Source organism: Meleagris gallopavo, chromosome 2 (genome assembly GCF_905368555.1).
Source record: "Meleagris gallopavo chromosome 2, MGAL_WU_HG_1.1, whole genome shotgun sequence".
Classification (NCBI taxonomy): domain Eukaryota; kingdom Metazoa; phylum Chordata; class Aves; order Galliformes; family Phasianidae; genus Meleagris; species Meleagris gallopavo.
The window spans coordinates 27,151,867-27,168,676 of record NC_139405.1 but is presented as its reverse complement, the minus strand read 5'-3'; the positions used below and the strand labels follow the sequence as shown (position 1 = coordinate 27,168,676).

Genomic DNA, 16,810 nt, shown 5'->3' with positions numbered 1-16,810 from the left:
CCCACCGCCTCGCCGCCGGTCTCGCCCCTCGCGCTGCCCCCAGCCGTGGCCGAGGCAACGGTGCGAACGGCAGAGTCGCGTCCCGCCTCCGCCCGGTACCACAGCCCCTGCGGCGCTCGTGCCCGGAGGACCCTATTTGGGGACGGACGCGACAAGATGGCGGAGGCCATGGAAACGGAATCTGAGCCCGCCGAGTTCAAGCGGCCGAGCCGCCCGCTGCCCGCTCCGCAGAACGTCGAGCTCGGCCCCTCGCCTGGCCCCGGCCCCGTGCCGCCCCGTCCGGTCGCCTCCGTGCCGGCGCCGCGCTACGAGGAGCCGCCTTGGGGCGGCCGCCCCCCCGCCGATGCCGGCTACGGGCTGGAGGTGCTGAAGGGCGGCGTGCTGCTGGGCTCGGTGCGGCTGGAGGGCGGCAGCTGGTTCCTGGTAGGGAGGCTGCCCGGCTGCGCACTGGCCCTGGAGCACCCGTCGGTGTCGAGGCACCACGCCGTGCTGCAATACCGCGGCCGCTCCGCCGACGGCCCCGACGCCGATGCGGGCTTCTACGTGTACGACCTGGGCAGCACGCACGGCACCTTCCTCAACAAGGCGCGGGTGCCGCCGCGCACCTACTGCCGCGTGCGGGTGGGCCACGGGCTGCGCTTCGGCGGCAGCTCCCGCCTCTTCCTCCTGCAGGTAGGCCGGGAGAGGGGAATCAGACTGCACGGCGGCTTTCCCGGGTTACGCGCGGGAGTTCAGGTGGCTCTGCCCAATCTCAGGGGCCTGGAGCAAGTGGGAAACGCGTCTTAGATGTGGGGTGGTTCAGCTGCACTCATATCAATTTGAGCAGGCTGCCCAGAGGAGCTGTGGGTGCCCCATCCCTGGAGGTGTCGAGGCCAGGTTAGACAGGGCCCTGTGCAGCTTGTGATGGTGGGAGCAGCCACGCCCATAGCTGGGGGTTGGAAATGAGTGGGCTTTGAGATCCCTTCCATCCCAAACCATTTTGTGATTCCTTGTGCCCAAAAGAGATCTTGTATTAGTAGGAGTCAGAGGGCTTAGCTACTTGTTCCTCAAATGCTTCCATTGTGGCACTGGTGGAAATCCTTGCTTTCTGCCTTTAAATAAAGCTATGTTTGAACTGCCTACAACTAAACAGTAATGCTTATCTCTTTTTGCCCTCTGGCCACTAAAATTGATATATCTGAGCATGCAATCTATAACAATTAGTCCAGTAATTCAGCTTTTACACAAGCACTGTGATCCGTTTACGTTACTGCCTGTAATTTGCATGTCTATTGAAAAGAAAAGTTTTTTTTTTTCCTCTCCAAAACACTTTCACAAAGCTGTTCTTTGTGACATAGGGACCTGAAGAGGACCAGGAGTCTGAGTCAGAGCTGACCGTGACACAGCTGAAGGCACTGCAGAAGCAGCAGCAAGCAAAGCTGGAAAAAACCATGCTGGGAGAAGATTCTGATGAGGAAGATGAAAAAGAGGAGCAAGGAAACGAGAGCAATCAGAACGTTGATATGAGCTGCTCATGGGGAATGGGTGAGTACTGATGCATAGATTAGCTGATACACCTTGGGAGGCTTTTAAGTGAATTTTCAGTTAGTACTGGCATTGAAATCCCAGTTCGATTCCAAAGCATCCAAAGCCAGTTGTATAATTAATGAATATAAAGATGTTATAATTATGAAATAAACAAGAGAGTTTGGCTAAGCAGGGTATAATAACAAAGAGAATAGATAGGATGCTTACCCATGTCCTGGGCTCACTGCAGAACTCCAGAGGAGGGATCTCCAGAAGAGATCCTTTCCTAGCAATAGTCAGCTCTTAAATGGGTTTGGGAGAGGTGGAGACAGGCTCCACCCTTCTGGCAGCACAGGTGAATTGCCTTCACACGTTCTCCCCTGTCTGACTCATTGCTCACCTCAGGTGATCAATCAGAGGTTCAGGCCATGACTCAGCAGTTCCCATCCACCAGTGAATGTTTTTGAGTACAAATCAGTCCTTTTCTTTTTAAAAAAATAGGAGTGCTGTGAGAAGGCAAAACAGAGAGGTTTTGTTGGTTGTTTTTTGTTTTTTTTTTTTAATTGGAGAAAAGGAGGTTTGTCTGTACTTCGAAAATGACATGAAACTGAGAGTTTAGTTTATGCAATGTTGTTGTTTTTTTTTTTTCCCCTCATGTTGATGTCTTTGCCTGGCAGGTGGAATTCAAATACTTGAGACTGCTTACGCAAGAAGGCTCTCTTCAGGTTTTTAATATGAAGTCCACATCTTAAATAAATAGTTATTAATGAGCTTTTCAGTACAAAATTAATTGTTTTGCGAGTTAAAATGTATAAGCACATAAACCCTTGAAAGTGCAGAAACAGCACTGACATGCAAAACTGCGTCTTAAAACAGTAATAAGTGGTTTATGATTGGATACAGAAACAGTTAAGGTTTATAACTTTAGGATGATATAGCTGATACTACTTTCAAAATGACGATATTTGAAATTTCTTGGTGTTCTCATTCTAACTTTTCACCATTTTGTTTGTACTTTGGTTTTCCAGGGGAGGATGCTGAGGAGGACGAGGCTGAAGAAAACCCTATTGCTATTGAATTTCAGGATGTACAAGATGCCTTCTATATGAAGGATCCCAGGAAGGCTCTGCAGGGCTTTTTTGACAGAGAAGGTATTTTTTACTTTAGATTATTTTTGTTTAGTAGAGTTGTATAATCAATGAATATAAAGATGTTATAATTATGAAGTAAACAAGAGAGTTTGGCTAAGCAGGTTATAATAACAAAAAGAGAATAGATAGGATGATTACCTGTGTCCTGGGCTCACTGCAAAACTCCAGAGGAAGGATCTCCAGAAAACATCCTTTCCCAGTTCTTAAATGGGTTTGGGAGAGGTGGAGACAGGCTCCACCCCTTCTGGCAGCACAGGTGAATTGCCTTCATGATTCAGTAGTTCCCATACATGGGTGTTTCCCATTTTTCTCTGGGAATTAAAGTGTGAAAGTAAAACTTTACATTGTGGGTAGGGCTTTTTGTTTTGTCAAGGTTTTGGTGTTCTTCTTTTTTAATTTCTAACTTCTCAACTGGAAGTTACAGAGAGCACCTTGTGTTTCACTGGAGTGCCACTCAAATCACATCCATCTTTTGATACTATTGAAAAGTTTCAAACCATCAAATTCCAGATGGTGCTATTCAGGAGATAGAACTGGAAAGTACTGAAAGACAATGAATGGATTTAAGCTTACTAATGACTTAGGTATTTTTTAACATGAGAAATTAATCTTCAAGGTAAACAATATTTGTAAACCCAAAATGCAAACTGTTGTTCCCTCAGTATTATTTACTTCTATACCTGCAGGTGCAAGATTTTTTTTTTCTTTGAACTATGCTTTACCAAACAGGTCACTTAAAGATCCTTGACTGTGAAAAAAGTGTCCAAATGAACTTAATATCAACTGAAGATCACATGGCCTAAAAAGTAAAAAAAAAAAAAAAAGCAAACTCTCTCATTATTCCTTCTTACTTCATCTTTGCTAACTATGTCAACTTTCATTTTTTCCTCTCCAGGAGAAGAGTTAGAATATGAATATGATGATCGTGGGCACAATAGCTGGCTATGCAGGGTTAAGTATGTATAACTTCATTCACTTTTGTACATAGAAACTGGCTTCATTGAACTCACAAATAGAAGTTGAAGGAACTACTTGTCTATCAAGCTTGCCAAGGAAGCCAGCTGGAATTACACTTAAGTCCTGGTACTGAAAAGATCAAGGATCAGTGTCTTCTTTAGTGTCTACTACTTTTTCTGATCTGTCAGCATTTGATACTACTAAGAGATGAAAATTGGGAAAACATAACAACAGGTTCTCTCAGTTCCCCTGGTTTTGAGAAATATGTGAAATTAAAACGCCAGACAAGAAACTAGGAAGCAGTATTTTAATTCCTAATGGAAAAGATGGAAAAAGCATTTATTCTACTGTGCACCCCCAGTTCAGTTATTTGATGGTATAATGTAGTTTTTGTTGAATCCCTTCCACTGGCCAGTAACATCATCATTCTCTTACTAAGCAGGAGAAGGTGAGCAGGTGAGAAGTAAGCAGGATAGGTCTCAAATAGATAGGCAAATCATCTCATCATTTGTTAAGGAAACTTTGCTTCAGCATGGCACAAAGTATTTGTTACTGGTGTTGCGTAGATACAAGATGAATGTGAATGGAGGAAGATTTCTTGTTTGGGCTAGCAAAATAAAAATTTACTTAAGCTTAGAAAGTGTGTGCTTGTGTTTGGGTTAGTAGCGTATCAAATGAAATGTAAAAATAGGTAACCCACAAAAGACTATAGAGAGGTGGAAGAAACAATGTCAGCATGAGAAACACAATATGTGAGTAGCATCCATGAAAAGCTGTTTCTATTGAAGCTATTCTGTGATCCTTTGAACTAAACAGGTTGCCTGTGGATGATGCATCAGGGAAGCAGCTGGTGGCAGAGGTTCTCCATTCAGGAAAGAAGAAAGAAGCAATGATCCAGTGTGCGCTGGAAGCTTGCAGGCTACTGGATGCTAGGGGAGTATTGAGGCAAGAAGCAGGTAAATAACCCATTAAATGCTGAGCTAGTTCTAAAAAAACTGAAGCTCTAGGAATTCAAGGTTGCTCTACTGAATTTCTTTGACTTCTCAGTGGTCTGTAAGTTATTTTGTTCCTTGCTTTCTCTCTTAAACCTTTCCCAGTATCTCGAAAAAGGAAGTCAAAGAATTGGGAAGATGAGGATTTTTATGACAGTGATGATGACACCTTTCTTGATCGAACTGGTGCTGTGGAAAAGAAGCGACTGAACAGAATGAAAAAAGCTGGTAAAATAGAAGAAAAACCAGAGACTTATGACTCACTGGTAAGAATAATTACAGCATGGCAGGCCTTTTCTTTAATGAATGTATAATTACTAAGAAGGAAAGTTTAAAAACATTTCCAGATTTTTTTGTTGTTGTTGGCCTGAACTCTAGTATTATTTCAGATCTTTATCAATGGACCAGGTTAACATTGACAGTTATAGAATGCAGTGCTTTTTAAAAGTATTGAGAGAAAAAGAATTGGATCTAGAAGAAACCTTAATAACAGAAAGTAATTTATTACTTAAATGTAATACTTGATGTACTTGATCTGCATCATAGAAACCATTACTGGGACTGGTACTAACTGATACCTATCTGCTACCTTATGCAAAAAGGATAACTGGCTATGGAGCATGAACTGCCTTGTTACCAGGAACTGTCACAACTTAAAACCAAGTTGCCTGCAAAGAAGTAGTCTTCAGCTTCTTCAGAGAGGAGGGTTCAGTTCTTGAGGTTCTGTCACTATATACAATCTTTAATTTGTCCTAAACTAGGAGAGACAAATGGAACTGCAAGTTCTACACAGGCAATAGGGTGTGGGAGAAGCAAGGAGGTGGGTGTAGGGAGGTTTGGAGAATTGTAATGATGGTAGAACATAACTCTAAAAGCATTATGTGTTGTCTTGTGTTTCAAAAAGTTCTTTCATACTGTTCAAATAACTTCTTGATATAATCTAGATCATTCTTAAAAACAGTGTATTTTTCATCCCAGAAATTCTGGATCAAAAATCAGGAATAGAAGAATAGAAATAATGTGGTAGGATATTTGAGGAATGTTTAGAAGGAAATTTTTAAGAAAATAAAAGTCTCACAAGCTTCTTTTTTCCTCATAGGTTATAAAGCTAAAGGAGGCTGAAAATGAGCTCTCTGAGATAACAGAAAAGCTGAAGGCTTCAGGGAAAGGTAGGACACAAAGTCTCTGATATTAGTGCTTTTCATTAGAAAAATGAAACAATAAATAAATAAAAATACATTTTTGTATATCATAGAATCATGCCTAAGTGCATTTTTTCATGTCCCCTTTTCACAAAGGGGGAGGAAAATATACAGGAAACAGATTATCTGAAGGAGCATGCTTGGTGCTCATCATCCAGTATTTATGTGCTTTATATGCTTAGACACTTATTAATGAATGCAACTGTATAGTCACTGAATATAAAGACATTATAATTATGAAGTAAACAAGAGAGTTTGGCAAAGCAAGTTATAATAACAAAAAGAGAATAAATAGAAAGCTTACCTGCATCCTGGGCTTGCTACAAAACTCCAGAGGAGGGATCTCCAGAAGAGATCCTTTCCTAGTCATAGTCAGCTCTTAAATGGGTCTAGGAGAGGAGGAGCCAGGCTCCACCCCCTTCTGGCAGCACAGGTGAATTGCCTTCACCTGTACTCCCCTGTCTGACTCATTGCTCATCTCAGGTGATCAATCAGAGGTTCAGGCCGTGATTCAGCAGTTCCCATACAGCAACTTTTCCCAGAAGTATACTACATCAAAGGTAAAGGGGAGAGTGTACGAAATCCTGGAACATAACAGGGTGAACGTTATTACTGTTTATCTGCTGATAATAGCAAAACTGACCCAATTCAAACACTGCATTTTTCTGTCTGTTCCAGAACCACTTATAAGGGACAAGCCAACAACTGAAAGAGAAAAGACAGTATCTTTCATTTCACTTCTCTCATTGCAAGTGCATCTTAAAAAGGAAAGCTCACTGAGCTTGCTAGCTAGGGAATCCTTCAGGTTTTCAGGATTATGTCTGGCTATGAAGGCAGACCACTTCCTAAATGGGAAAATATCTTGGCCAGTAACTTAAATTTAAAAGTATTCTACACAAAGAAGTACATTTTAATTTAAATTACTGATAACATCTTGTGGAATAAAAAGAAGGCATGAAGGAAACCTTTTCTAGGTTGGCTCACAATACAAAAAGCTTTCTAACCAAATCAACTTTATTGAAGGCTGCAATGCCAGTTTGTCAGAAGTTCTTCAGGAAACCTGCAATCTGCAAGAAAACAGCAATCTGACAGCAGAGCTATCTTTTGTGAATTACATTTCTTCCTGGTTATTCAGAGCTGCACCCAAACGCATTTGAATGAAAGTTTGTGTTGATGATTGATTCTACTAAATGACAGTTCAGGAAACCTTACTGTTTCAGTGATCAGTTCAGTGTCTTTGAAATAAATGTTTTCAAAGTGAATTTACTGAAACGTAGTTCATGACCAACTAACTAGTAGGAGAAGCTAATGGTGTGAGATAGGTAATTCCCATCTCTCATGTGACATGTGACATGAAGCTTTTGTTTCTTGTTTTTCAACCAGGATGATTGAAATACAGAACAAAGGATCAGTTCATTTATAGACTGCTCCTAACACCATATAATTCCAATGATATGTTGTCATAGTCTGGTAAATTGTAGCTTGTTATATAGATAGCTTAAAGCCTCAGCAAAATAGCAATTTCAGCACTCAGAAGTTAGCTTTAACAGCCTGTAAGGTATTGCAGTACAAAATGATTCAGTATCAAATGCAAACTTTCTAAAAGTAGGCCAGGATAAAACAAAGTATTCTGCCATGAGTTTGTGTGTGTGTTTTAGTTGCTTGTATTTTCTCAGATTTTCTTTGGTTGCCTCAGGTTAATCAGAGATGTGGAATACATCTTTAAGACGGGAGCATATGTACTGGTCATGAGTGATCCATGTACTCTCTGGAGCTGTCTGGCACAGTTGCAGCATTACATATAGTTTCAGAGCTGTAAGGCACTTTGTCTGGCTCTTTGTAAGAGAGACCAATGAGTGAATGACTGGCTAAATTGCAACACCTCTTACCAAGCACTTGGCGAGATTAAGTGACTGTTGAAAAAGTCTCTATGAAAGTTCATAAATTGTCCACTAGAGTTTTTCAGAAGTAACTACAAACATACTGACTTGGCTTCTCTTAATTCACTGACACAACTGAATGAAAAAAACAAAACCAAAAAAAAAACACACAGAGGTCTTCAGTCTCATTTTTGGTTGCCAGTTCAGAGAATTATTATTGCTAAGCTGATGGTGCAGTAAATAGCCCAGTAGCTTTTTATTCCCTGGAATATTAAGTATAATAGCCAGGATTGATTCGCCTCCCAGCAATATCAATTTTTCCTTAAATAGCTTGGAAAAGGGCTGCAGCAGATAGTGTATGCCAAAGTAACCCTGTATGCTCAACTACCTGATCTAAGGCACTGTGGGCAGAATCAGAGAAACCTGTTTGCTAGGAGGATCATCTGACAGACTGAAGATCATCCAGTGAAGCAGCCTTACGCTGGTCTGGGACTAAAGCAGTGAGCTGTGAAACTGCAGTTCCTTCAGCTGTTCTGAATTACCTGACTAGACATGAAAAGCTACTATTGAAATCCAGTGCTTAAATTAAATGGTCATTCCTCTCAGCTTCTGCCTAGTTTCTGCTGGGTGATTCAGACTGCTTATTAACTGGCTTTTCAATGATCATTTCTATCTAAGTTCATACACAGAGCTAGGAAAGACCATGTCTGAGTTGCTTTTATAACATTTCATTGTTATTTATATTTGGTTGAAGATGGATGCTCTTGTCTTTTGGAGCCTATTAATCTTGTGTGTCTTCAATTATTGTTGTGGCTTTTTATGCTTGCAAAATGCAAACTAGGTTTTGTCTCCAAATCAGAAATATCCTTTCCATTTGAGTACATTGGAAAATGTTAGACTTATTAGCTTTTTGTGTAAATATTTCATGTCATGTACAACTGCTAAGTATCTGCTCATAACAATAATTTAGATTTGTGCATATTTAAAATTGCAAGTGCTACTTAATCAGCTACAGCTGAATTAAATTAACTCATTTGTCACAATTATTCATGCGCAGAAAAAGATAAATGCTTATAAAGCTGCAAATAAATATCAGATTTGCCAATTTTTGTAGTAGAAAAGCAGAAGACTGCTTGTGTAAAGGTTTGTTAATAGCAACGTTTTTCTTTGCCTCTAAGTTATTTCTGAGCACAATATAAAAACATTTGAAGCAGTGTCCAAGCCCAGAAAAAGTTTTCCTAGTTTGCTTTGTTTATAAATTCCTCATGTTAGAATTGTGTATTTATTTTTCTTACTTGTTAGAGCTTGACTTTTTCCTCCTGAATTTTATTTTAGTTAGTCAAATATGCATAAAAATATTAATATCTGAAATAAGATGAAGTAAAAGGACTGTTGGGTTTTGTTGTTCTCCCCCTCAAGCCCCCTCCCTTCCTCCCCTCCCGCCCAAGTACAGGGCACTGTTTTCTTGTTATAAAATAAGTCAAAACACAGGTAGATTTTATGTGGTTGTCTTAATGTAGAAAGCTATTCTCATACATACTCAGTCCTCCAGAGATGGGAGGTAGCATCATGTGATTCATTTTTAGGTTTGCATATGTAATTACATGAGCATTCCAGGAAAGCCAAAACAGGATTCCCCATGCAGTGGTGTGGGATACGTTGTTTATTTTGGACTGTGACTACAAAAAGGACCCAACAGCCACTTTTTTTTAGGGACAGCAGATCTTGAATTGAGACACATTATGGACAGATTTGCTCGTAACTAAACATTCAACTTTGAGAGGCTTTGATATCTAAGTGGTTTAAAATTTATTGTTAGGCTTTGTTAGGAGAAATGTTTTCATCCTTCCAGAGCTATCAACCTCCATTATTTCCCATTCAAAAAGATTTTGCAGAGAAGAGAGTCATTCCTATATACGTTATACTACTCCCTTTAGTCTCATTTCCCCCCTCACAACAATATGCTTCTTACCATTATCTTGCCCAGGCCAATCTCAGCCAGCAGCTCAAGACTCCTTGGATGAATTCATGACAGAAATAAAATCAGGAAGCACCTTAGACAGCGTGACTCGAAAGAAACTTCATCTGCGGTCATTTGAGTTGAAGAAAGAGCAGCAGAGACTGAAAGGGTTAATAAAGCTCGTCAAGCCTGCAGAACTGCCTGAGCTGAAGCCCCCGTAAGTTTTGGATAAAGTTTGAAAAAAAATCACTGTTGTTACTTTCTATGGGCAATTGTGCACCCTCCCATTAAGTAGACAGTTTTCCAAATGCAAAAGCAACAATGCCTTCACAACTACCTGCCACTAAAGAGCCACTGCTGCTTCTGTGGCCAAGGTAGATGCACTGCAGATGAAGATAAGATAAGATGAGAGCTGGAAGGAGCTGGAAGCCTGTTGTCAGCCTTTTTTTTTTTTTAAACCATTTTTCCTAATCTGTATCCAGAAGGAACTGAAGAATTTTACAGTACTTTTTACGATATGAAACTCATTTTTACTCTGTGAAAGGTAGAAGTCAAGTAGAAATGGCTGTTCAAATACTGCACAGCAATGCTACCACAATTCATGGAAGCGTGTGCTGGGCTCATCACTTGCTAATGGCAACTTAGAGGTTTAATTAGAGGTTTAATTGCTTAACTTGTTTAAATTGAGGTTTGGCCTCCAATTGTTTATACATATACACATACATATTATACATATGTAAGTATATATGTGCATTTGAATTTGAGAGAGTCTGATAGGTGTTTTTTTCTCTCCTGTTATAACAAGTGTCTGACTCCTAAAACAGACATGTAGGATGGAGGAGTCATCTCCTGAAATCTCCTCTTTAGATGCTGCAAGTGAGAGAAATAAAGTCTTTATGCAAAATCTTTGTTTGTATTTGTAAATATAAGACTTGATTGATACTCTATATACTGTTTTTCTTTGTATCTAATTTTCATTAGGACTGGGAGTTACAGTCTGGAAGCAAACAGCAAGTCTAAAAAGATTACCCTCCCTCTCTTCGGTGCTATGAAAGGGGGGAGCAAATTCAAGCTGAAAACTGGAAGCCTAGGGGTAAGTGCTCTGAGTCAGGCACTAATTCTCAGACGTCATCTCAGGCTATAGAGCCTGTAGGTGGAAACTGTTTTTTATCAGATGTACAAAAACACCATGGAGGAGCAAGATTGGAGGAGTGGAGAAATGTGCAGGGCAGGAAGCAGTTACTGTCAAACTCAGTGTTGCTCTTAGGAAAAGCCTGCATTCTCTAACTATGGGTTAGACATCTTTTTTCTTCTTCCATCTCTGCCAATATCTTTTCCTTTACAACTTAACTATTTTTCATCCTGAGTGTTCTCTACCAGTTGTTCCTGTGACTGTAACATGCATGCTTTGTCCTGTAACAAGTATTGGTGACATCTACTTCCATATTATCCTAGTATTAATGCACAGTTCTTTGTCGTGCAGAAGTTGCCTGACAAGCGTCCACATGTCCCTGAAAGCTTGTTAAAAATGAAAGATGATGGACCTGAGGAGGAAGAAGAGGAGGAAGAAGAGGAAGAAATTGAGGAGGAGCAGAAAGTAGATGCAGTAAGCAGCAAAACATCAGATGTGGAAATGAAGGTGACAGTAGAAGAAGAAACAGGAAAAGAAGCAAATGGTCCCAATGGTGCTGCCTGTAATAATGAGAATCTAGAATCCCTTCAGGATGGTAAATGATGAGTTTTGATTTTTCCAGTAGCAAACCTGAGCCTGTAACTACTGATTCTTTTTGTCTAGAGTTATGGGAATCCTCTAAGATTTCGGTCACAGGTTTTCCAATAGCTTACAGCTTTTCCACAGATTTTTGCCATGAATCCAACATTTGTATGCAAGCAGGGCAGAAACAGGCAAGTTTCACCTGGTTCAAGTTGGAACTCTGCTTGGCAGTCAGTTTTTCCACACTTTTGGTAAAATAGCAATAATCTCCTGGATTCAAGAACGGTCATATTTTGATAAGCCCTGCTTTCATTAGGTTGAGTGTCCATGTGATAGTAAATGTAATGTGTTCTTGGCAGGGAGAGATATTTAATAGGAAAACAAATGCCTGTGTGAAGTTCTAGACAGCTTGTAAGGAGGAAAGTAATTTAAAAAGTAGGAAGGAAGAGGTATTTCCTTTGCACCTATGTAGTTTGTCTATAACCCATCCTTTTTTAAGTTAACTTGATGTATTTCAAAGCTTAGTAATGATGGTGTGTTTGGTCGCAGAAACCTAGTTCTAACTTCTTGTCAGAATGTTGGGCAGATTGCTCTTGAAAAGTATGTTTTAATTGATCACAAGTTTTCCTTTATTATTGTACTGCAATGGATTTAGATGAAATAAAGTGAAGGACTTCTAAGAGAAAACTTCTTCCTGAAACAAACAAAGCTAAGAGTTTCTTTTAAGTTTTTTTTTTTTCCTGAGGGATGCTAGCACTCCTACTCAGAGTTGCTGCATAGCATTCACATAACTCCTTTTATGTATTTAACAGGAGTTAGTTTTCAGCCTGAGCCAAAGATACTAAGGAATAAATCTCAGATGGGACCTTCACAAGAGAAATCTCAAGGTGAGATGTACAATTTAGATTACTATAGAAAGTAACAATTACATTCAGAAACTGCCTAAAGGAATTAGTGCTTTCTTATTAGGAGAAAGAAACTAAGCCTAATTTTAGACTCTAGAATCAGAATGAAAGATATAATGTCAGTTAGCACTCTAATGACCCAAATTACTCCTCTACTTGAACACGCACACACAAAAAAGTCAGTTCTCAAAATGAGCTCTGTGTGTGTGTGTGTGTGTGTGTGTGTGTGTGTGTGTAATGAGCAACTGGAGAGAGCTGTTTGAATTTTCTATTTTTTCCCCAACTCAAGTTCTTTTAGTGCATGTTTTCCTGTCCTCATCATCACATCCATAGACTTAAGTCAGAAAGGTCAGTATCTCATAGATTAAGAGGCAGAAAAGTCAGAGATACTTTTCTTTTACTTCCTCTCACCTACATTACTGCAAAATGATAAAAATAAAGAAAAAACATGATGGTCCTATGTAGTGAGCTGTGATGGATATATCCCAAAGGAAATAAATTTTCATGTGAGCTTATTTCTGATATAAGTTTCTAATGCATCTTAAATCTTTTTTTTTCTTTTTTTCCTCAGTATCTGAGGCAGTATGCAAGGAATCCAGAGAGACATGTGAGGAAGTTAAGAAAACTAATACCTCAAGCAAGGTCAGTTACAGTTGTGTCTCCTGCAGCCTAGGAGTTTTAAGGAATCATTTGGTAGATTCCTCATCAGTGAAATAGTAATAGTAACATACAACTACACACTGACATTGGATGCAGCTCTTGAAATCTCTGGTGACAAGGTAAAGCACAATATTTCAAGCATAACAGGGGTGTTCTGCAAAGCTGAAGTAAGCTAACAAGGCTTCCCAATTGAATCACAAATTTATTTTTCTAGCTTTTTGCTTAGCAGAGCTGAAGTTAAGCCTCTGGTAGTTGCTTCTTTTCCTTTATCACAAGAGTTGTAGAGCATAGGTGATCTCTGGGCTTTCAAAGTGGTATTGCAAAACTTTCATGGAGAAAAGCCTGGGAAACACTGACTGACACAGGACGTGCTGAACTAAAATTGTAGCTAGTCTGTATTGCCATTTCCAAGCCTCATTCCTTTCACTGAGATACAGTAAGATATCTAACAAGACTATTGTTTTTTGCAACCTAATTATTATTAAATTTGAGTGGATATACCAAATAACATGTTCCCCATGCATAAGGTTTGCAGTAAAATGTAAAGTATGAGTCTTCCATGTTTTAGGACAGAGGAAAATGTTGCCTTCCTGGAAGAGGTGGGAAGGAACTTCTCTGATGGTTTGCTCTTAGCCTAGTGATTATTGTGAGGCTCTTCCCTTTACAGTGCATCCCACCCTTTGCTGGCTACCAGAGACAATTACTCTAGTTGGTGGGCCATGAGTTCTGAGCACTATGATAGTTTTTTGTAGTGGCCATTGAGTTTTAGCCCTGTTCCACCTATTTAAAGAAACTTAACTCTCTGTAGCATGTGTATGCTGCTGCTGCTCTTACTAGCTCTGGCAAAGGACCCAAGGATTTTGTAGACGAGGCCTTTAGAATCATCCTTTCTTACTGGCCTGAAGTATGTTGATAAAGAAAATAAGGGTGAACTTTGCCTGTCAGAGCCCAGAATGCACCATTTCTATGGATATGGTAGAACAAGGCAGCTTCTCATGCTGAAGCAATCAAGTCAGCACCTCTCATCAGTACAGAGTTCACTCTAACACTGAGCATTCTCCAAATACCAGATGGCTTAGCTGTATTCTCTCTCCCATTACAAATCACTTTTTCCGCATGCTCTGCCTGCTACCAGGCTCAGATCTTGCATGGAAAATATCAACCTGAAGTCAGCCTATGTTTTTTTCTCTTCAACTATTTGAAGAATATCTTCAAATTGTACAAAACAGGAAAAGCAATTGTTTTTTTTTTTTAAGTGGCTGTTTTCAAACCGCATTTAGAAACTCTTCAGCTCCAGTATAATGTTTTTTAGAACATTAGTATTAGAGAAGAACTCTTTTAGAGGTTTATTTGGGGAAAGAAAGCTTTTTGAGGGCATGAAAAATTGCTTCAACTGCATAACTTAGGACTGTGTCACAATACTACAGAGTAATGGAAATCAGTGCTAAATGGGTACATTTTGAACTCTGAAATCTTTCACTTTACAGTTGTATGGTTTTATTTGTTAGCTACCTGTACGTGTTGAAAACAAAAGGCATCAAGAAAATGCTGATGTGACAAAAAGCTGCCATACAGCTGTGTCAATGGTAGCCTATTTTTGTTTGCTCTAAATATTGCAGTGATGCCAGTAAGACCTCACAAAAATTGGTTTTCTTTTGAAAAACTAAGTTATAGCTGAACTTTCATTTAAAAGTATATAACACGTAGTATACTTCTACAAGTCACATTAAGCCTGAAGTTTTTAGTGGGACTGTGCTATGAGAGCACTAAAGTACTTCAAAATCCTACTCTAAAGCTTTTCACTGCATAAAGAAACTCAATGTTGAATGACACTGCCAAATACTAGAGTGAGACAAACTGTCTGGAAGTGGAGTTGTGAAAGCAAGGGGAGAGCTTTCTTTGAAACCAAATATTCTCAAACATACTTCTGTTACTCAGTAAAGTTGTTGAATGTTGCACTGAATTCATATTTCCTGACTAGTCTGCCCAGCTGTACTGTCTGAATGCCATTGATAACTGGATTTGGTGCTGGCAATAGACTATTTTGAGAGGGACTTTGCACTAGACAATCTCCAGAGGTCCAGTCTAATCACCGGTTCTGCAACACTACTGGAAATAACCTGAAATAGAGTGTTTACTGTTTGTTTTAGTCCACAACCATTGTAGAAATAATCCTTATCTGTCAGTGTTTGTATTTGGATTAATGAGAGATTTATTGACTGACATATTGCTGAAGTGACGCAGCACCTTAAAAGTCTCTTCTCCTTATGCAGGTCCAACAAGCTTTTTTTTCCTCACAATACCCAGATGATGACCCAGACTACTGCATATGGATTCCTCCTGCAGGTATTGACTATTTCTTTTTTTCATATAATTTGAGAATGTATCTAACAAATAGTCCCTGTAATGTATTGAGGAAAAAGTAACATGGGAATACTTTACTGAGAACACAACAGTTTTTGGCTTTTTGTGCTCCATATTTATTTCTTATATCACCATATATTACCAAGCCTATAGCAGCTTCACCTCAGTGGACAGGTGCACTTGAAGTCTGGTTTTCAGTTTTCTAACACTTGGGAGACCTAACTGTATTTGCATACAGTGGTAAAATGATCTATCTGAAAGAAAAACTTAAAGCTTCACTAAGGATAAATATTCCAGCAACCTCAGCATTCCCAGTTCTTATGGAAGCTTGTGAAAGCTGAAAGTGTACTGCAGATTTTGTAAATACAAACTTTGGGGCATCTTTTAGAGAAAAATCTGGCTAATCCTTTGGTGAAGACGAGCTAAAACTGAACGTCTTAGTTCCAGAGTGTTTTTAGTTAAGTGGGGTTATTCTTAATTGCTCCAAAACTGAAAATTTATTTTTGTGCATAGGAGTTTCTGTAATGAGATCAAAGCTCAACTTTCGTTTAGGAGATTCATGATTATAACTTTTATTGAGGCTATTGCAGCCTTATAGTGTGGGCAGGTTCCAAGGGCAGTAGGTAAGTAAAAGTTAAGTAAACTGCATCCATAAGAGGGAGCTCCTTTTCCTCTCTCTACAGTCAGCTGTCTTAATAAGGATCCCAGGAAAAGAAGAAAAACAAATCAGGAATAGATGAAGTTTTGATACTAATATTAACTTTATGTTAAGAGGAGTTATACATCAAAAGACAATTTGGACTCTAGTATCCATTCTGGGTTTTATTCCTGTCTGACAGGTGCTGGCTAGAGAATAATACTTGTCTACAAGTCTGTCTTGTGCTAGTTTTTGGTAGGTTGTGTTATTGTTCTAGGCTTTTTAGTAACTTTATCTTTGTCCCTTAGATCAGAGCGGTGATGGCAAGACACATCTCAATGAGAAATATGGCTACTAAACTTCAAGCTCCCAAGAACAGATCTGAAGCTTGAAGGTCTGCTCTACTTCAGACTCTTTCACCACCCATTAAGTGAGTGATAAAAGAGCTGGGTTTTCAGACTTTTCCAGCTGTGCTGACTGTGAGCTTTTTGTCCTGTTGTTTGTCTTCCAAATACTTGTTTAAAAAAAAAAAAAAAAAGACTCCTGAGCCCACATATTCTTCTGCCTTATCCTTCTATTGTTAGCCTTGTTATCTTTATTTGGTGTGAAACTGCAGACTCATTTCTCCTTTTGTAAATTAAAAAAGATTAAAGATGTTAAACACCTCTACACTTCCAGGCTTGACATTTAATTTAGGTTGGTTTTATGCAATTAAACTGACACTACTGTTTTGCTTCTGATATTGGTTGAAAATAGCATCAGGGTAAACAAAACCTGAAAGTTCATAAGGGGATAAGGAGGAGGGCTCAAGGACCTCAAAGAGCACCTAGTTTCAATCCCCCTGCCACGTGCAGGGTTGCCAACCATTAGACCAGGCTGCCC

General features: G+C 39.5%; 1 protein-coding gene across 1 annotated transcript; it reads left to right on the top strand.

The window, feature by feature from the left end:
• Positions 1 to 4: 4 nt before the first annotated feature.
• On the top strand, positions 5 to 16,599 carry SLC4A1AP (solute carrier family 4 member 1 adaptor protein). The gene is made up of 14 exons (XM_010706980.4): positions 5 to 672; positions 1,338 to 1,524; positions 2,535 to 2,657; positions 3,553 to 3,613; positions 4,431 to 4,570; positions 4,712 to 4,872; positions 5,706 to 5,775; positions 9,676 to 9,865; positions 10,630 to 10,741; positions 11,132 to 11,375; positions 12,175 to 12,249; positions 12,839 to 12,909; positions 15,201 to 15,273; positions 16,237 to 16,599. The coding sequence occupies exons 1-14, from the start codon at positions 157 to 159 to the stop codon at positions 16,284 to 16,286; spliced, it is 2,073 nt and encodes a 690-aa protein (XP_010705282.2). The 5' UTR covers positions 5 to 156; the 3' UTR covers positions 16,287 to 16,599.
• The last annotated feature ends 211 nt before the right edge of the window (positions 16,600 to 16,810 follow it).